Below are 20,873 nucleotides of genomic sequence, written 5' to 3'. Positions count from 1 at the left end.
TTAAGGACAAATGTTTGTAATATATATTTCAAAAATATCTAAACATATCTAGAGATAATAAAATTAAACCTTGCTTTGGAAATGGTGTCATCAGTAAGATAACAGGGAAATCTACCCAGAAGGTAAAAAATATCGTAAACTTGAAATCTATTTGAAGGCCTTATATTTATAGTTTAAATAATATATAGGTAACATGTTTTGGGGTATTTTTCAACATCAAACATAAGGCAGTTTTCTTGATCTTTGCACCTTTCAGGTGTGTTTAGCTTTCAGGTGTGTTTACAGCACAGTCCTCTCTAATCCCAGGAAGTTTGGCTTTGGATCAAGACTAGTTTTGGAGTAAAGTGGGAAATAATTTGTGCATGATACTAGAATGCTCTTGGAAATAAAAAAATGAAGAAAATGTGGACGCTAACTCCTCCATTAAAAATGTGGCATTTTATCTATTGTGCTGAAAATTGAATTCATAACTACATGGTATTTTTCAAGTTTTGGTAACTTTCTAACTTAATTTTGATGATGAAATTCTATATTCAAATTGTACCTGGAAAAGCCATTACCTCTGTAGCAGCTGTACTTTTTTTACATTTTAATTAATTGAAACCTTTTCATTCTACCCTCAAACTGAAAGGTTCAGTCTACAGCAAATATAAAGGTAAAGGTAAAGGTTCCCCCGCGCATGCGTGCTAGTCGTTTCCAACTCTAGGGGCCGGTGCTCATCTCTGTTTCAAAACCGAAGAGCCAGCGCTTGTCCGAGGACATCTCTGTGGTCATGTGGGTGGCATGACTAGACGCCAAAGGCGCACGGAACGCTTTTACCTTCCCACTGTAGTAGTCCCTATTTTTCTACTTGCATTTTTACGTGCTTTCGAACTGCTAGGTTGGCAGAAGCTGGGACGAGTAACAGGCACTCACTGTTACGCGGCACTCGGGATTCGACCCGCCAAACTGCCGACCTTCTGATCGACAAGCTCAGCGTTCTAACCCACTGAGCCACCACGTCCCTGCTTCAACAAATATAATAGTAGCCAATTAAAAGACATAAGTGGAAGCAATTAAAATAATAAGAAAAAGGTATCGACAACCAGGACTAAAATAAGAACATGACAGAAATAAAAACAAATGTATGGAAGAAAGGTTATTGATTTTGCATTTTTGAGATTCAGCAGAGTTGTGAAACGTTATGGGTGGTTGTACAATGCAAGTAGAAAAATAGGGACCACTACGGTGGGAAGGTAACAGCGTTCTGTGCGCCTTTGGCGTCTAGTCATGCCGGCCACATGACCACGGAGACGTCCTCGGCAAGCGCTGGCTCTTCGGCTTTGAAACGGACCGGCCCTAGAGTTGGAAATGACTAGTGGGGGAAACTTTACCTTTACTTTTTACAGTCAGCCAGATGTTTAGATTGGATTTGTCATGTTTATCTACTTTTTTTTTAATTTTTATTTTTTTTATTACATTTATATCCCGCCCTTCTCCGAAGACTCAGGGCGGCTTACAAGCTTAGCAGTAGCCTTCATTCTATGTATATGCCTGCTTGTTAGGGCTTTCCTTCCCAAAGACCTGGGATAAACTGATGGTGTCGTTTAATAATATTAAAGGTATTGTTCCAGGATGTAAGCAGTTCCAATTATAGATAGTCCTTGCTTAACTATCACAATTGGGACTAGAATCTTGGTCGTTGAGCAAAGCAGTAGTTAAGCGAGATTGTCATGATTGCTCACCAATGACTGCAATCAACGGACTCCAGCTTGTGCTCATTAAGCGATCATGCAGTTCAGTTCGTTTTAGCAGATGGTAAGGAACAATGGATGCTTTGGTTCAGGGGTCTTCAAACTCAGCCCTTTTACGACTCATGGACTTCAACTCCCAGAATTCCTCAGCCAGCCATGGCTGGCTGAGGAATTCTGGGGGTTGAAGTCCATGAGTCGTAAAAGGGCTGAGTTTGAAGACCCCTGCTTTGGTTGGTGAGGGGGGGGGGGGGAAGACCTTGGGAGGGTCTGCTCAGGAGCTGAAAATCCTCCTGCTGAAATCCAAGCAGGATTTTCAGCCCGAGGGAGAGACACGTTGTGGAAAGCCCCCCAAAAGCAGACAAAGCGAAAGGCTCTGTTATTTTTTTCCCCCTTCAGAACTTCATGTATGTAGCTGAGCCTAAATTAAGCCTCTTCCCCTCTCCAGAGGAAGTGGAAATGGACACGAAACCATCTTACAAGCCGAAGCAACTCCTTTGCGCAGGCGCGACTTACCGGCCTCAGCGAGCACGTTCTACGGTTACCGTGGTAACAAACGAGAGGTTCTCTTACCTCCCCTCCCTTCCAACTCGCTCTCTCCGCCGACTGGCGCTCTTCCCAAACCCGCCCAAACGGCGGCCTTCTCCGCCCCCCGCCCCGCCCCCTTTAGTCTAATTCCCCCGTTTGTTTTTTTAAAGCTCCGCCTGACCGCAGAACGGCCCTTCTCGCGAGAGGCGCGAGGTGAGTTTCTCGGGGAAATCGGGCTCCGGAGATTAGAACTGAGGTAATTAATGCGCCTCTTCGGCTCCCCTCCCCCCCCGGCCACTCTCCCCGCGTGTAGCGGAGCGCGAGCGCGTGAGAAAGCGCGTGCAGTCGCCTCTTTAGTGGTTTCTTTAGCCAAGTTTGTGTGTGTGTGTTTGTGTGTTCAGGTTTCCCTCTAATAGATAGAAGGGAGGGCGGTGATGTCAAGGAAAGCGCGAGAGAGAAAACGACGCGACAGCTGTCATTCGGGGTACACCAGGGGTAGGCAACCTGGGCTCTTTTATGACTCATGGACTTCAACTCCCAGAATTCCTGAGCCAGCCATGGCTGGCTCAGGAATTCTGGGAGTTGAAGTCCATGAGTCATAAAAGAGCCGAGGTTGCCTACCCCTGGGGTAGACCTTGGCTTCAATTCTCCCTCCCGCCCCGCAACCCCGGGGTCAGGAACTGGAGCTGGTGGACGCCCCTCCGCCATGGCGACTGAGGGGGAAGGGAGCCGAAAACTCTTTGATAGGAGGGAGGGGAATAAAATGGACTCGGTTATCTAACTTGCTGGAAAAACGTGGTTTTGAGGCAGAAGCTGGTGGCCGGGTGGGTTCCTGTGTCGAATTTGATAACGTGTCATGTAAACTACGTAGTAAAGGTTCACTCAGGTCAGGCTAGAAAATCGGCCTGTTTAACAAGGTGACCTTGGGTCGACCCAGCTCAGGCAAGAAATCAGATAATTTCCCTTCTCGCTACACAAGTATAAGGCGGATATCCAAGCCTTTGAAGGTGCTGCTTGTGGCGGTGATGTTGTGAAATGAGAGGGTGAGGGGTTTTATGTGTTTTTATAAGCGGGTTAAAATGTTTATAACGGGATTAGTTAAAAAAATTCTGTTACAGTCTTGATGTAACTTTTTTTTGATGCAGATATAGACCCATTCCCCACCCCCATCCCCCACAAATCTGGTTTCTTCCTCGTTTTAATTTCCACATTTTATTTCTCGTAAGTGCATCTACTGCCTTCATTTTGTGAATACTATCACCAGATTCACACTATCCTGGTGAATAGTTGTCATGACTTGCCTAGGATTGTCCAGATTTGGACCTCATCTTTCACATGTATCAAAATGCCTAATTGGATAATAATGATGATATCCATTTAGTCGTGTCCATCTCTTGGCGATTCTATGGGCCAGGTGTCTCCACATCTTCCCATCTTGCACTACTTCTTTGAGTTGTTTTATGCTCTGGCTCATGTCAGCTTTGATGGTGGCCTAATTGGAATGGAAGCATTATTCTGTGTTGGGGAAATTATTTAACAAGTGACCAAATCTGATTTGTTCAATCCTTGAAGCTTCATGTTACAATTCTAGTAACATCTTAGTGTTCCTGATACTTTTCTAGTGTTCCTTGTGTTTCTGATACCGTACTAGTTGAAAACATGTGTAGTTACATCTAACAAGTTCTACTGTTTTAATTTATTTAAAATACTTTTGTTTTCCATTTTTTGCCCCTTGGGAAAATCCATGGTAGCTAATGGGATAGTCATGAAATGGGAAATGTGCCTTATGTCAAACTGGAGAGTTACATTGCCCATGGTTGGCAGAAACAAAACCTTGGCTGAAGCATTCAGAGGGATCTCAAAAGAGGTTTTATACAGAGAGTATGGAAGGCTAGTAGTGTTACGTGTCTCCCCATTTCTTCATGGCCTGCACACAGCCCTGTCCAATTTTTCCAGGGTTCTGCTGCTCCCTCCCCTCCACTCTTGCCAATATTCATGGGTGGCATATTTCACAGGCCCACCTATTCTCTGATCTTCCAGCACCTTTCTTTCTTCCCTTGCATTCTGTCAGTTATTGCTGCCAATGTTCTAGCATGAGATCCTACTGGGATGCAGAGCTCCCTGAACTTCACAGTATCTTCTTTTTCTCCCTCCTTTTCCACCCACACACATTTCCAAAGAAATCCAGTCTTGCCTTTTTTCACTACACCCTCCCCATTTCTGCCTGGAATAACTGTATTTTGATCCTTATAACACTTTAATACTGTATATGGATTAAAACCACCAAAATGTGCATGTTTCCGTTTGTACATAGACCACCAAGCCTATCTACTTAATGGATGGTGTGGTTCATACATGGAACATTTTGTATATATTTTCTGGTTAAGTATAATACATTAAAACAATTATGAGATTCCAGAAAAATAGTAGAAACTGTGACTAAATTGTATAGCCATTAACTCAGCTTATTAAAAAAGCTTTTAACCAGAGTACCAATTCATCAAAAAGGCAATCGCTAATGATCTGAGAGCCTTCCTAAAATGAAGATAAATGCCTTGATAAAAAATACATCTGTCCTGTATGTGAAAATTAATAAAAATAATTATTCAGTAAAGTAACGAATAATTTCCCTTTCCCAGGAGTACATTCTAAGAATAGTATCTGAAAACAAAATATGTAAAGTGTGATCAGTGGGGTCTGAGCTAAACATTGACTAGAAAAGGGATCTTACGTCATAGCTTGATTAATGCATTGGCATAGTTTGGTTAGGAAAAAGATTTAAAGGATTTAAAAAGTACTATCATAAGTTTGTCATAAAGTTCTGAATGTGGCCCATTTTGTACACAATGTACTAGAATTGGAAGAAGTACCAAAAATGAGTAGTTAGAAGAGGGAACTCAAACTAGCCTGCATTCCAGTGGTGGGATTCAGCCAGTTCGCACCAGTTCAGTAGAACTGGTAGCTAATGTTTTGTTGTCCACGTCCAGAATGGACTTCCCGAAGCGGCATCCACACAAAGAAACGGTGGTTCCCATATTTGAATCCCACCACTGCTGCATTCCCAATTGCAACCAATAGTTAACAATTAAACTTAGTGTTTTTAGAACTTGATAAAGTGTGAAGTGATGTAACTTAAATCAATTTAGGTAAAAAAAAAGTCAATGAAATTATGCAAACAGTTTTTATTCTGGTCATATCTATTTTCTGTTTTGTTTACAACCTCTTTCCCCCTTCTTTGCCCATATGTAGCCGTTAATACATTTTTAAAAGTCCTCATGCAAATAATTGTGAATATAGGATAAAGTAGTGCTTAGGAAATATTGTAGCATTTGGGATTTTTAAATTAATTTAGGGAAATATGTTTAAGATGGCTAATATTAATGTGCACTGTGTGAAGAAACTGGACTGCATCTGTGATCATCCAATGAAATTAAGTTTTGGAACCTACACAATGCGTAAAAAGAAGCTATTCTTCATTTAGTGTATAGCTGTAGAATAGAATTATGAAACTAATTACAACATGTAGGGATGACCATTAACCTAACTGCCTTTTAAAGGGCATTTATTTTGATAAATTTGATGTCTGTAGAAAGATAACTATATGTATCTGTTCTAAGGATTGAAAGTTTGTTGAAAGAAGTTAAAACAGCCAACTGCCCTTTTAGAGTTCTGCCCAGCTGTTTATGTCTTTTGCAAACCTGTTTACTTAAATCGTGTGAGATCCTTTAAATAAATGAGTGTGCTTTTGTTTATTTCATTGTTTGAAAATGAGAATTGACTGTGTAAGGAGAATATAAAAGTAAATTTAAGGTAGTGGAAACAGATACCTTAAATGTATGTGGTAAAATATTAAATGGATGATAACTGAGTACCAACTGTATAAAAAAGAGTGACAAGAACAAAATAAATGCATTGAAGTTGTTCGGTCATGCAGAGAGAATGATTGAAGATTGTCAAAAAAATGTGTGGAGGAAGGATGAATGGACTCAGCAGAAGAGGAAGATCAAAAAAGTGGTTAAATGGAATGGATTGGATCCTGAAAAAGAAAGAAATGGGAAATTTAAAGAACAAATGAAAATATTGGGGATCATTAATATATTTTATTATGATGTAAATAGTTTAGAATATTCTAAAATATTCTAGTATTTTAGTAACTGTTTTACAGTTCATACAATGTTTTTATATTTCTTCTGTTAGGCATATTATTTGTAAGTCTTTTGTTGTCTGTAAATTGTATTGATTTGAATTTCAGATGATCTATCCAGTAATTTAAAAGTAAAGCAGAAAGTCAAGGTTGTCATGGGTTTATCTGCATCCTCTCCATTAACTACAGTTCAGACAACTGTATCAGAGCCACCTCAAAGTGAAGTCTCACAATGTCCCATGCATCAGAAGAACATGGAAGGTGAGTGTTCACTCTTATTAAAATAACCAGGCATTTTTCCAGGAATAAATATCTTTTTAAAGAACAGGAATAGTATCCACATTTTCATTAAAAGTATTTAGCTACTGGCTGATAAACATGAAAAACTACATTTTCTATCCATTTAGTTGTAGAAATGAGTTGGAATTGCTGCATGGTATGTTTTTATCTCTCCTTCATTTAGAGCACGGGTGTCAAACTCTTGGCGTCACATGACGTGTCGCGACGTATTGCGACTTTTTTCCCATTGCTAGCAATGGAGTGGGTGCAGTTTTGGCATGACGCATCCAGCCCGTGGGCTGGCAGTTTGACACCCCTAGTTAGAGGAAAGCTAAACTTGGCCATTGAAGTCATATAGCTCAGAGGTAAAAATTTCTGGCTTGTTTCTAAAGGTTTGGAAGAACATTAAAGAGTAAAATGGGTACTATAGGTCTTGCTAATCTTTTTTACCTTTAAAATCCTTCTGAAATAGAGGCTAGAAGTTGCATGACAGAATTTAGTTTTTACTCCTAGTATGCAAGTTGGCATTTTAATACTTTTTTTCTATTACAGCCTGTCCAATAAAATCTGATGACAGTTCCAGTGAGAAGCAGAACCCACCTGTTCCTGCACATCAAGAAAGAGCATATGAATATGTACAATGCCCTGTCAAATCTAATACAGAAGAAAAGATTGATCCTAGGAATATGGTAATTTCATTTTTGTTCCCTGAGTGCACTGTTATTACAAAAGGGATGTTTTACACTTTTGAAAGATTAGGTGTTATTTTGCTATTCCTCTGTTTCTGCTTTCAAAATAAGTTCTTAATTGTTTCATTTGTCACAGTTGAACTGAGAATATATTAAACTAATCAATAGTGAAGATGAACACTAAATTTTCCTGTTGAAAACATTATTGCACCTGGCTGCCCTTAGAAATGATCTTGATATATTCCTTTCTTTATAGCTGCCTTTTCCAGAACTCAACTAGCATAATTTTGGAAAAACTATTTTTCAGTTTATTATGATTCTGCAAATAAACATTTGTGACAGGCCTGTATTCATTTTTGAATAAGAATTTGGCTAGTATTTTAATGATTTGGCTAGGTAAACTCAGAGATTAATGAAATGTTATTAGTTTCACTTGAGGCTTATAACATGAAATTCTAGTGTTGCAAACCTGCAAAAACCTGAAATGCAGCTTTATCATCCCTTCAAATTATAATTTTTAATATGGGAAATTATTCCTCTCAATGTGAAAGGGCAGTTTTCAACACGTCTTTTAAACTAAGTCATAGCTGTTTTAACATTTTGGCATCTGAGGTACTCTCATATTTAATAACACATAACTCCTTAAGTAACACCAGCTGCCTGCAATTAGTGCAGGTTCGCATCCCACCAGGCTCAAGGTTGACTCAGCCTTCCATCCTTCCGAGGTAGGTAAAATGAGGACCCAGATTGTTGGGGGCAATTAAGCTGACTTTGTAATAATGCCGCTTGGGGTGTGTGTGAAAGCCCTAATAAGCAGGCATATACATAGAATGAAGGCTACTGCTAAGCTTGTAAGCCGCCCTGAGTCTTCGGAGAAGGGTGGGATATAAATGGAATTAAAATTAAAATAAATAAATAAAATAAATATATAGGAATGTAGCTTCCATATATTTAAGCTTTTAACCAGTTCATTACACCATTTTTTATATTCCCAATTAAATTTTAGTTATGTTTAATTTCAGTTTTCATCCCCATTGTTCTTGATTCTCAGTTAAAAAGAAGGGCGTACATAGAATTGTTTAGAATTGGTATTTGATTTTCAGAAACTCTTATCTACAAATATCTACAAAGGAAGTAGTTGAAAAACTGCTGCTGCATAAATTAGGCATTGTCAGAGTTAAGTAAAATCTGAATGGAGTACTCGGCTTTTTTTCTCATAGAACGCTCAGAACGGCGTTCTGGAACCTTTTTTTTTTTTTGCAAAAACAAAAAACAACCCAGCTCCTTTATTGGTTTTCCTAAGCCTATTGCAGGGCTAGCAATCTTGGCTCTTTTTTATGACTCGTGGACTTCAACTCCCAGAAATCCTGAGCCAGCCATGCTGAGGGGAAAGGGAGAGGTTTCCAAGCTGAGCCATGCTGCCTCAGGAATTCTGGAAGTCCTTGAGTCATAAAAGAGCCTGCACTAGAGGAGGACATTAAAATTATTTACAGGATTACTTATTTAGGAACTAAACTTTTAGAATCTAAAACAGCTAATTCAGAAAAGCCAACAGGAAAGAACCTCACATTTTTCATCTGCTTCTGTCTTTTGGAAGGTAAAATTAGATAATCTATTTCTTATGTTAACATCTCTGCAATGAAATCAAAGGTAACAGGAAAGAAATGAGAAACATTTTTCTCAATGTAATATGTCTAATTTAGCTGATTCTAGAAAAAATAGTATCTTTTGTACACTCTTGAAAACTATTTTGAATCTAAACAATTCTTAAGAATGAAATATTCTTAATTTGGACTTTACTTTTACTGTTTGGACTGTTGTGTGTTTTGAAAAATAGATTATTTAGAATCTAGTTATGTTGCACTTCAGTCTTTAAATAATTAACCTAGTACATACATAACAAATATATGATGTTTTCCCTGGTGAGCTTAACATCAATAACATTTATTAAAAAGGCTAAAATAATTTCTGGGAGTATTATCTGTATAGTAAAATTTTGGACAAGCAGTGATCATGTTACATATGTGCATAAGCGTAGTCAGTAGCATATGCCTTTTTAAAAATACCAAACATGCAAAGAAACAAAAATAAGTCCAAAATATCTGTATTACATACAGAAATGCCAACTTTGCAACCAATATTTCTCATCCATAACTATGGCACTATGTTTCTCTGGGATCAGTAACGCAACAGGGATTGTTTTTTCCTTCCAGTAACATATACCTAAAACCAGTTTATTGCATTTGGCAATTGTACTAAAAAATCTCATTCATTTAATTTGAAATCAAGTGAAAAATTGATTTAAATTATTTTATTAAAACAAATTAATGGCAATTCTTTTATAAAAAGTTGCCTCAAACAAAATGAGTTTGACATGCCTGCTCTAGATAGTTGAATGCTCCAAAATAAATTCTAGACCAGGCCTGTACATGCAGCCTACCAAGCACCCTTGGACAGAGCACAGACTTTTTTTTAAAGTAATAAAATCACCACCACTGCCCTGAAAGTCATGTTGCCTAGTGCCTCCATGGCTTAGATGCTCCTCTAGTCACCAAATCATTGATTAGCCCACCAGCATTCCTTTGCAGACCACAAAGATTTTTAATTTATCAGTGTGGGCCTTTCCTTTCTACAAGTTAATAATAATAATAATAATAATAATAATAATAATAATAATAATAATAATAATAATAATAAGTAGTAGTAGTAGTAGTTGGAAGGTACCTTGGAGGTCATCTAGTCCAACCCCCTGCTCAGGCAGGAAACCCTATACCATTTCAGACAAATGGCTGTCCAGTCTCTTCTTAAAAACTTCCAGTGTTGGAGCATTCACCACTTCTGGAGGAAGGTTGTTCCACTAGTTAATTGTTCTAACTGTCAGGAAGTTTCTCCTTAGTTCTAGGTTGCTTCTCTCCTTGACTAGTTTCCATCCATTGCTTCTTGTCCTGCTTTCAGGTGCTTTGGAGAATAGCTTGACTCCCTCTTCTTTGTGGCAGCCCCTGAGATATTGGAACACTGCTACCATGTCACCCCTCACCCTTCTCTTCATTAAACTACACATACCCAATTCCAGCAACCGTTCCCTATATGTTTTAGCCTCCAGTTCCCCAATCATCTTTGATGCTCTTCTCTGTACTCTTTCTAGAGTCTCGACATCTTTTTTACATCGTGGTGACCAAAACTGGATGCAATATTCCAGGTGTGGCCTTACCAAAGCATTGTAAAGTGGTATTAGTACTTCACATGATCTTGATTCTATCCCTCTGTTAATGCAGCCTAGCACTGTGTTGGCTTTTTTGGCAGCTGCAGCACACTGCTGGCTCATATTGAAGTGATTGTCCACTAGGACTCCGAGATCTCTCACAGTTACTACTATTGAACAAGGTACCACCTATACAATACCTGTGCATTTGGTTTTTCCTGCCTAAATGTAGAACCTTACTTTTTTCACAATTGAATTTCATTTTGTTAGATAGTGCCCAGTGTTCGAGTCTGTCCAGATCCTCTTGTATCTTAAGCCTATGTTCTGGAGTATTGGCTATTCCTGCCAGCTTGGTGTCATCTGCAAATTTGATGAGTTCCCCATCTATCCCCTCATCCAAATCGTTGATGAAGATGTTGAAGAGCTGCACAGACCTCTTCTAGATTTCCCTCTTGCCTTTCCGAGTTAACTCCTTGGTCTGTCATTGAGCAAGAATTGACTTTGTAGGGAAGCATATTATCATTTGATGTATACTTAACATATGTTCTTCCTTTATTTACCAATTATGTAATATTTGTATGCAATCCACATGGCGAGTTTTGGGGAAACTTACAATAGAAAAAATATATATTTAAAATCATAAGATTAAAACATCACCTGGCCCGCACCGCCTCTGCTGCCCGCATTGCGCAGCCCTGCCATATAGAGTGGGCTCTGCTGCTCCCACAGCACCAGCTGCGCCGGCTCCGGCCCCAGGGAGGGGAGCCCGCCGCCAACACCCGTCTCACTTTTGACTGCAGCAGCACCGCCCCCCCCACCCCTCTGCCTCCTGCGCCCACCAAGATGAGAGTTCCGGCACCTTTTTTTTTTTTTTAGAAAAAAAGCACTGGGAGTACTAAAGGACTAACATGTTAGTCCATTCAGTGTATTTGGCCTGTAGTCAAAGCACTATATCAGAATTAAACTTATTTGTCTTGAATTCAAATACAATGAAGCAAGTTGATAAATGGAATATATTTGCTTCTCTAACTTTGTTTTTAATATTTTATTTAGATGCCACCTCCTAATCAACAACCATCCGTTGGGCAACCTTTTTCATTATCTACAGTAAGAGAAGAGTCAACTATTCCTAGAGCTTATTCCGAAAAAAATTGGGTTTATCCCTCAGAACAGATGTTTTGGAATGCAATGCTTAGGAAAGGGTAAGAAAATTATAAATGTAGTTTTATATTAGTTTTACAGAATAATGATATGTATAGAACCAAAGAACATGTTTCTCATACCTTCCTATTGTAACATTTGATTTAAGTTCTCACAAAAAATGATTTTTTTGAAAGACCTTTATCTAAAAATGGTAAGAAAGGCATTTTTTTTGGTAAAATCTGAGTAGAAATGACATAATTACTATCAGTCTATTATTTATACATTAACATTTTTTGAAATATATTCAGCATTCCTTGCTTGGTCCAGATTCCTTGGTTGCTTCCAAATTTCTGCAGATTATTAGAGAAGATTTCATTATTAGAGAAGATTAGAGATTAGATTAGAGAAGATTAGAGAAGAATTCTTTATTATCAATTAAAAATTATATAAAAATATAATTTGGACAATATACAGGATTTTTGGAATACATAAGATTTTTTCAGGTTAATTGGACTTTCCAGAAGTTGATCAGAAAAATTGGTTGTCGTTTACCTTAAGTTGGAGATGCAGTAGTTTTGAAAGTACACTAGTACATCTGCTTCATTAATGTTCATTTGTAGCTATTTATTGGTTGAATGTTATTATGTAGCACCAGGGAATTGAGATTATAAGATTATGTTGTTAATGTGTTGTTAAATTCCGAAAATCTTGAGCATCTCCATTTATGAATTTATACTTGAACAGTTACCAAAAATATTAATTGAAAGCAAGCTTGAGTACCAAAAACTAAAGTTTTACCAACAAAATTCATCAAATCTTAGCTTTTGAACTGGCTCTTTATTGCTGACAATTTTATTCTAAGTGATCAAGATTTAACCTGTTTAAAAATTGAGTTATAGTAATTTTATACAGATAATAATTGTTATATTAGTATTAGCATTGTAATAATGTAGCAGCCTTGGATTTTTTTTTCTTTTTCTCCCTATTCATGCCCCAACCTATCTGGAATTTGGGGCAGATTTGCAAGGTAAATGTTAATTGGCTTTGTTGTTTACATTTATTAAGAGTTAAAAAAACCAAATATTTTTAAAAATGTGAGTGTGGGTGCGTGCATATGTGCATGCCTTCAAACCAGTGTTGACTCTTGGTGTCTGGATGGGCCCTTGCAGTTTTCTCGGCAAGATTTCTGAAGTGATCTGCCATTGCCTTTCCTAGGGCTAAGAGAGATGAATTTACTTAAGGTCACCCAACTGGCTTCGTGCCTGAGCAAGGACTAGAACTCATAGTCTTCCAATTTCTAGCCTGATGCCTTAACTGACATACCAAACTGGCTCAAAATCAACTTTAGTAGTTTCTTTATGTTATGTAATTTATGAACTTTGTACTTTGTAAATTCACAATCACTTATTGTTTGTTTAGTAAAAGTAGGCTAGGAAGAAGTTAATCTTGATTCAATGTTTAAGGTCAGCACATTTTTTTTCCAATTAGAGTGAAAGGAGGAGGAGGAAGAGAAGGAGGAGACTGAGGTACTTATTACATTGTATTTACTTCCTCTCTTTAGGGAGTGGAAGGTTATGTAATACCACCTCTATACAACCGCAGTTCTAGGAAATAATTGGACTAAGAAGCAGTGAACAGGCTCAAAGTCACTCATCAAACTCAGTGGTCAAATGAAGACATGAACCTGGGTCTTTCTAGTGTACCTCAACCTCTTAAATGTTACATTATGCTAGCAAATACCACATAAACAGCTCACCTCTTCATCTTGCTAACTTTTTCAGTATTGCCTTTTTTTTTAGCTGGAGGTGGAAAGATGATGACATGTCCCCAGAAGATATGTCTAATATTATCAAAATTCATAATCGGAACAACGAACAGACTTGGAAGGAAATTTTAAAATGGGAATTACTTCATGTTAGGCAAGTATATATACAATTTTAAATTATAATGCTTTCTGATATGCATGTCTGAATGTGTTCTGAAAGTATACAGGCATGTCAAACTCGTGATGTCATGTGACGTCACGTGACATATCGCGACTTTTTCTCCATTGCCGGCAATGGGGTGGGTGCGGTTTTAGTACGATGCATCCGGCCAGCGAGCCGGCAGTTTGACATGCCTGGTATAGTAGAAGTGGGAAACTGATAGAAATCCTTTCTGGAACATTCTAGTAATGCTATTTTTTTTCACCTTTCAATTGTCAATAGCTATCCTTTATTATTATTTTTATTTTGTGCCTTTGAGTCAGTGTTGACTCTTGGTGACTGTCTGGACTAGTTCTTGCAATTTTATTTGCAGAATTTTAGAAGCAGTTTGCCACTTAGGGTTGTTTCTTAGGACTGAGAGAATGTCTGCCTAGGGTTACATTGTTAGCCTTGTGCCTAAGGCAGAACTTGTCCTGATTTCTAACTTGATGCCTTAATCACTACACCAAACTGACTCTGTTTAACTTCCTAGAACCCAATTTGTCTTTAAGTACAGGTAGTCCTCAACTTACAACTGTTCAACAGCCCTGAAAAAAGTGACATAACCTTTTTTCACACTTGCGACCATTATAGTCACGCGATAAAAATTCAGATGCTTGGCAACTTACGAGTAACTGAGTTGTAAGTCGAAGACTACCAGTATTCTTAAGAGACTGTTTGAATGTCTCTTACACTCTATCACTAGATCATTTAGCGTAAAGGTAAAGGTTCCCCCGCACATGCATGCTAGTCATTTCTGACTCTAGGGGCCGGTGCTCATCTCCGTTTTAAAGCCGAAGAGCCAACGCTTGTCCGAGGACGTCTCCGTGGTCATGTGGCCGGCATGACTAGACGCCAAAGGCGCACGGAACGCTGTTACCTTCCCACCATAGTGGTCCCTATTTTTCTACTTGCATTTTTTTTACGTGCTTTCGAACTGCTAGGTTGGCAGAAGCTGGGACGAGTAACAGGCGCTCACTCTGTTACGCGGCACTAGGGATTTGACCCGCCAAACTGCCGACCATCTGATCGACAAGCTCAGTGTCCTAACCCACTGAGCCACCGCGTCCCTTCATTTAGCATACTTTTCCTCAAAAGATATGTGGAGTGTGGCTTTCATCATTTCTTGCCAAACTACATATGTAAGTTGAGAGGTGCACAATATACATTATTTAGTTCTTCACTGCAGTGTCCTTATATTCTAACAAGAGCTATAAAAACCTGCACAATATTTAAACAAATGTAATAAAATATTTTTTTTTGCTTTCTGTTTTTTCCTGCAAAATGGATAAGTATTTCCCTTACTATAACATAATAACTATAAATAAAATTATATTACATAATACAATAATATAAAAACTAGAAAATGAGATTGATTACATAGACTCCTAGCTCCTAAACAAACAAAAATGAACAGAACTCTCTTTGGAAATCAGAAACTTCATATTAACAAAAATGACAAAAAATTAATTTTCCATCAGATTTATATTAAAATATCCCCGCCAAATTTTCTTTCCCAATTGTTTTAAAGCTGAATATATTCCTAAACTGTATTATGTTTATCTCTTCAAGGGGAAATGAAAAATCTTTTTTAGGAAAGAGGAAGCTTATCTCTATTGGAAACCAAGTTTTGTTTCTGAGCCCAGATTTAGGTGAATTCTGTTTAAACATTTTGCTACTTTTTAGATGGCTTCAGAATAGCTTTTAACTTTTTGCTCAAGGTGAAAAAAATTAACATACACAGCTACACAGAATTAATATATTAGTCCCCAGAATTAATGTAATATACAGTGCATTCAGAAAGTGTTCAGACCCCCTTTTGTCAATTTTGTTATGCTGCAGCCTGATTCTACAATTGTTTTTTTTTATTGAAAAGTTTTACAGTACATTTTTTTAAAAAGAAAAACTCCCTCCCTCCCCCTCCCCTCCCCCTTACCCTCCCCTGCCCCCCCCGACTTCCTAGAGCTGAGTACAGGGTATAAACTTTACAAACTTAAGCTAAAATATGCTAACAAGCTAAAATAAAACATTAAATTCTATCACACTTTAACTCCCCTTAAACATACCATATTACTAACAAATAACATAACTAATGATACATCATATAAAACCAATACTTATTCAAATGCTAAATGAAACTTTTTAGTCCCATATTTACTCTGAATATATTCGATCCATCTTCTCCATTCCACAATATATTTCTGTTGCGATTGTTCTTTCAAATATGCTGAAATCTTTGCCATTTCCGCCAAGTTAGAAACTTTCAAAGTCCACTCTTCTATAGTAGGCAGTTCCTCCTCCTTCCAATATTGCGCTACTAAAAGTCTTGCTACCGTAATTAGATTCAACATAATTTAGTATCTGACAGTAAAATCTGTAATAATACCCAACAAAAACAACTGTGGAGAAAACCTTATCTTTTTCTTAAATATCTTCTGCATGCTCCACCAAATTTTAATCCAAAAAGCTTTGACTTTTTTACAAGTCCACCATATATGATAATACGGTGCATCCTCACAAGCACACCTCCGACATTTAGGCTGGCAGTTCGGATACATACTTGCTAGCTTTTTAGGGTCTAAGTGCCACCTATAAAACATTTTATAAAAATTCTCTCTTAAATTTTGAGCCTGTGTAAATTTTACATTTCTAACCCAAATCTTTTCCCAAGTATCCATTGTTATAACCTCCTGAAAGTTCTGGGCCCACTTTATCATATAGTCTTTAACAAGTTCCGTTTCTGAGTCAATTTCTATCAGTGCAGTATATATCCTTCTTATATGTGCTTGACCTTGATCTCTAATTTGTTTTACCAAATTTCCATCAGTTATCGAAATACCAACTTTCTGATCTTTCCATCTTGCTTGTAACTGCCCACACTGGAACCAAGTTTGTACTATCTTTTCTTCTTTAAAAATATTATGTGGCTTTAATTGCCATACATTCCTTTCTATCCTTATAATTTCTTTGTATGTAATCACATCATGTTTAAATCCCACATTTATATTTTCGATTGCATGTTTAGGTATTGCCCAGATTGGTATTTTATAATTTAACTTATGTCTATATTTTTTCCATACTCGCAACAGAGCATACCTTAATATATGTATCTTAAAAACATTATCCACCTTCTTATCATACAATAAATATGCATGCCAAACAAATAACAAATCATAACCCTCAAGATTTAATAATCTCCCTTGTGTTACTGATTCTACAATTGTTGAAATTCATTTTACTCTCAGTGATTTACACTCAGGACCCCATAATGACAAAGTGAAAACAGAATTTTAGAAAGTCTGTAAATTTATTAAAAAGAAATATCACTTTGACATAATTATTCAGACCCTTTGCAACAACACTTGAAATTTAGCTCTGGTGCTTCCCATTTCTCTTGATCCCCGCTGACATGTTTCTACATCTTGGTTGGAGTCCACCTGTGGTAGACTAAATTGATTGGTCATAATTTGGAAAAGCACACGCCTCTCAATAGAAGGCCCCACAGCTGACAACGGATACTGTAGCCGAGCAAAAGCCATAAGATAAAAGTAATTGCCTGCGGAGTTCAGAGACAGGATTATTGCAAGGCACACATCTGGGGAAGGCTACAATAAAATTTCTGTTGCACTGAAGGTGCCTAAAAGCACAGTGGTCTCCATAATTCTCAAATGGAAAAAGTTTGGCACAACCAGGACTCTTCCAACAGCTGGTTGGCAGGTCAAACTGAGCAATTGGGGGAGAAGGCCCTGAGTAAGAGGTGACCTGAGCTTAAATGGACTCCAGAAGATGGTAGAGGACAGGAAGGCCTGGAGGAATGTTGTCCATAGGGTCGCGATGGGTCGGACACGACTTCGCAGCTAACAACAACAAAGAGGTGACCAAGAACCCAATGGTCACTCTTGACTGAGCTCCAGAGATCCGGTGTTCAGATGGGACACAGTTTCAGAAGGTCAACCATCACTGCAGCCTTTTACTCATCTGGGCTTTATGGCAGAGTGGCTAACGGAAGCCTCTCCTCAGTGCAAAACACATGAAAGTCCGCTTGGAGTTTGCAGAAAAGCACCTGAAGGACACTCAAACTATGAGGAACAAGATTGAACTATTTGGCCTCAATTCTAAACGTTCTGTCTGGAGAAAACCAGGCACTGTTCATTTTAGACGTTTCTAAAATTCTGTTTTCACTTTGTCATTATGGGGTACTGAGTGTAGATTAATGGGGAAAAAATGTATTTCAACAGCTGTAGAATCAGGCTGCAGCATAACAAAACTGACAAAAGTAAATGGGGTCTGAATACTTTCTGAATGTACTGCATATTATGAATGAATGAACCTTTATTGTCAAAGTACAACCATGTATACATTGAGATTGGCTGAGCCTCCCTTCGTGCCCCCACTCCACAACTTACAGCGACAGAAACCCTCCATCTTATTACACCATGTGAACTAATTGCACAACACACCGGCCTCGCAAGTCAATTATGCATAAAGTTTATAAAAAATATTTCCCGTTCAAAAGCCTAGCAGCCCATGGATAAAAGCTGTTTTTCAGCCTGTTGGTGCGGCTGGCTATACTATATCTCCTACCCGATGGTAGGAGAGTAAAGAGATACCGTCCAGGGTGTGAGTCATCCCTGAGAATTTTCCTCACTCTTCCAAGGCAGCGAGCCCTGGCGATGTCATCCCGTTGTGTCAGGGGACAGCCCACAATGTCTTGTGCTGTGCTCACCACCCTCTGTAATGCCTTCCTATCGGCAGCTGTCAGACCAGCATACCAAACCACAATACCATACGAGAGGACGCTCTCTATAGTAGACCGGTAAAAGAGGGTCATAAGCCGTTGTTCTACCCTGTTCTTCCGCAAGACCCTGAGAATGTGAAGTCTCTGTTGGGCCTTTCTGGCCACCTGGGTTGTATTAACTTTCCAGGTCAGATCTTCGCAGAGGTAGACTCCCAGAAATTTAAAGGAGGAAACTCTCCACACAGTCCTCCCCGATGTAAAGTGGGACAGGTTCCTCCTTTTTCCTCCGGAAGTCTAGCACCATCTCTTTTGTCTTGCCGATGTTCAGGTGCAGTTGTTGTTACTACACCATATGGATAGTTTTTGTATCTCCGCCCTGTATGCTGTCTCATCCCCATATTAACTCTAGAGAATTACTTTTAATTGATATTTCTTATGAATGTTTTGTAAGACACAGTATTTTATTCTCTGAACTGGGAGCTTTTATGTTTTTTAAGCCCTTGTTATGGCTGTTTAGGGATGAAATTTGTGCCCTAGTTGGATATGTTCGATTTGTTTTTCTGCATTGCTTTTCATTATGTATTTCTAAAATTATTTTTCAGGGACTGTCCATGTGGACCAACCCTTGTTCAATTTGGAGGTAAAGCTAAGGAATATTCTCCGAGAGCTAGAATACGATCCTGGATGGGGTATGTTGATTTTTGTTTTCTATTTAAAAGGAGAGAAATCTTAAAATTATTTTTTTTTTGTTTTCAGCAGAAGACTGAGTATTGGTAATATGGTACTTTCTACAATTAGAATTGCAAATGTGACTTACATATTATATCTATATATCTATATCTATATATCTCCTGTCTGTCTATCTCTGTCTGTCTGTCTGTCTGTCTATCTATCTATCAGAGAGCGCATAATTACAAATTGTTTTTCCTTCCAGTTATGAACTGCCTTTTGACAGACACGATTGGATTGTTGACCGTTGTGGAACACAAGTCCGATATGTCATTGATTATTACGATGGAGGAAAAGTAGATAACAACTATCAGTTTACCATTTTGGATGTTCGTCCTGCTTTTGATTCCTTGACTGCTGTGTGGGATAGGATGAAGGTGGCTTGGTGGCGTTGGACTTCATAATTGATTTTACATGGTGTGAACAGGACTATATTACTTCAATCTAGTAAATTTTAATAAAGTTTATGTTACCAATGCTTCTACTGATAGCGTGTATCTATGCTCAAAGTGGGGATGATAGAAAAATGAATTATTTTAAACACATTGTTATTTAAAAATCATAGTGTCAGAGTTTTCTGTTTGTATCAACTTTTTAGGTTCCTCATATATTAAGATATTTATTTGGATCAGTTGTTACTATTGCTATGATATCAGTGCCCTAAAACTACAATTAAATATAAATTTAATTTTGCTTTGAAATATACTATCTGCCATCAAAAAAGGGAAACAGAATAGAATGGGAATGGGAGAGGGAGTGCAGTGCAGTGGAGAGCGGAGTTTAGTGGACTAGAATAGAACAGAATAGAAGTAGAGTAGAGTATAGTAGAGTAGAGAGTAGAACAGAACAACAACAGAATAGAATAGAATAGAATAGAATAGAATAGAATAGAATAGAATAGAATAGAATAGAATAGAATATTGGTCGTGTGATTGGACACAGAAAAAATTTGTCTCTGGTCCATAAGCTCTCAGTGTACATACAACTAAAAATGATATTTAAAACGTTTAAAATCTAAATTATTAACTGTAGTAAAGTGGCTTATGTAATGAAGGTCCCACGAATTTATCCTTCAAAATGATCACAGTCATATCCACTATAAAGTAGTCGGAAATCATTTGATATGGTAGACAAAATTGACAGGCATTAAATATTTTATAGGTAGTCCTTGGATTACAACTGCTTGTTCAGCAACTGTTGAAAGGTGTTTTTTTTAAAGGTAAAGGTTTCCCCTGACCAGTTAGTTGTGTCTGACTCTAGAGAGGTGCTCATTTCCATTTCTTAGCCGAGGGAGCAAGCATTGTCCAAAGACGCTTCCATGATCGTGTGGCTGGCATGACTATATGCCAAGGTGCAAAAAACCCTGTTAAAAGTTGCAGTGGTCTAAATCAGGGAGTCTTGAACTTGTAGTCACTGCAGTATCCCCACAATGACGTGATTGTGATCCAGGTGCTAGGTAACTGGTTCACACTTAACAATGGTTGCAGTGTCCCATGGTCAGGGGATCGTCATTTGCAACCTTCTCTGCCCTGATGGCTCCCATGAGCGAAATCAATGGGGAAGCCAGTAGGAGGCCAAAACTTGCTCCAGTAAGATGCTCCCACTATTGCTTTTTCTCCCAAGGAACCTTTGGGCAGCAGATGAGATCCCGTCCATGGTCCATCCCCACTTATGCCATGTTGCAACATTCGCCCGCAGTCTACACTTGTGCTACAGAACCCCTGTAC

General features: G+C 38.2%; 2 protein-coding genes across 6 annotated transcripts in view; both read left to right on the top strand.

Moving 5' to 3' along the window:
- LOC310638384 (TLC domain-containing protein 4-B-like) overlaps positions 1–6,582 on the top strand; it is a 39,693-nt gene extending 33,111 nt beyond the window's left edge. Inside the window, exon 8 of the mRNA XM_083359430.1 lies at positions 6,511–6,582. The gene's annotated coding sequence lies outside the window, so the exon portion shown is untranslated. The remainder of the gene's footprint in view (positions 1–6,510) is intronic.
- HCCS (holocytochrome c synthase) overlaps positions 1–19,624 on the top strand; it is a 33,106-nt gene extending 13,482 nt beyond the window's left edge. For 2 of the 5 annotated variants that reach the window (XM_083359429.1, XM_083359426.1), the window contains exons 2-7: positions 6,511–6,663; positions 7,234–7,370; positions 11,626–11,774; positions 13,515–13,634; positions 19,020–19,106; positions 19,352–19,624. In XM_083359429.1, the coding sequence (XP_083215555.1) occupies positions 6,558–6,663; positions 7,234–7,370; positions 11,626–11,774; positions 13,515–13,634; positions 19,020–19,106; positions 19,352–19,550 (798 nt within the window). In that variant the 5' untranslated portion in view covers positions 6,511–6,557 and the 3' untranslated portion in view covers positions 19,551–19,624. Of the gene's footprint in view, positions 1–2,439; positions 2,515–3,282; positions 3,302–6,510; positions 6,664–7,233; positions 7,371–11,625; positions 11,775–13,514; positions 13,635–19,019; positions 19,107–19,351 lie in introns of those variants that run through there. The other 3 variants (XM_083359425.1, XM_083359427.1, XM_083359428.1) reach the window with 3 other exon arrangements.
- Positions 19,625–20,873: the final 1,249 nt, after the last annotated feature.

The sequence above is a fragment of the Vipera ursinii genome (genome assembly GCF_947247035.1).
Source record: "Vipera ursinii genome assembly, chromosome: 3".
NCBI lineage: Eukaryota > Metazoa > Chordata > Lepidosauria > Squamata > Viperidae > Vipera > Vipera ursinii.
Note: the sequence above shows the minus strand (reverse complement) of the source record. Positions and strands in the feature narration are given on the sequence as shown.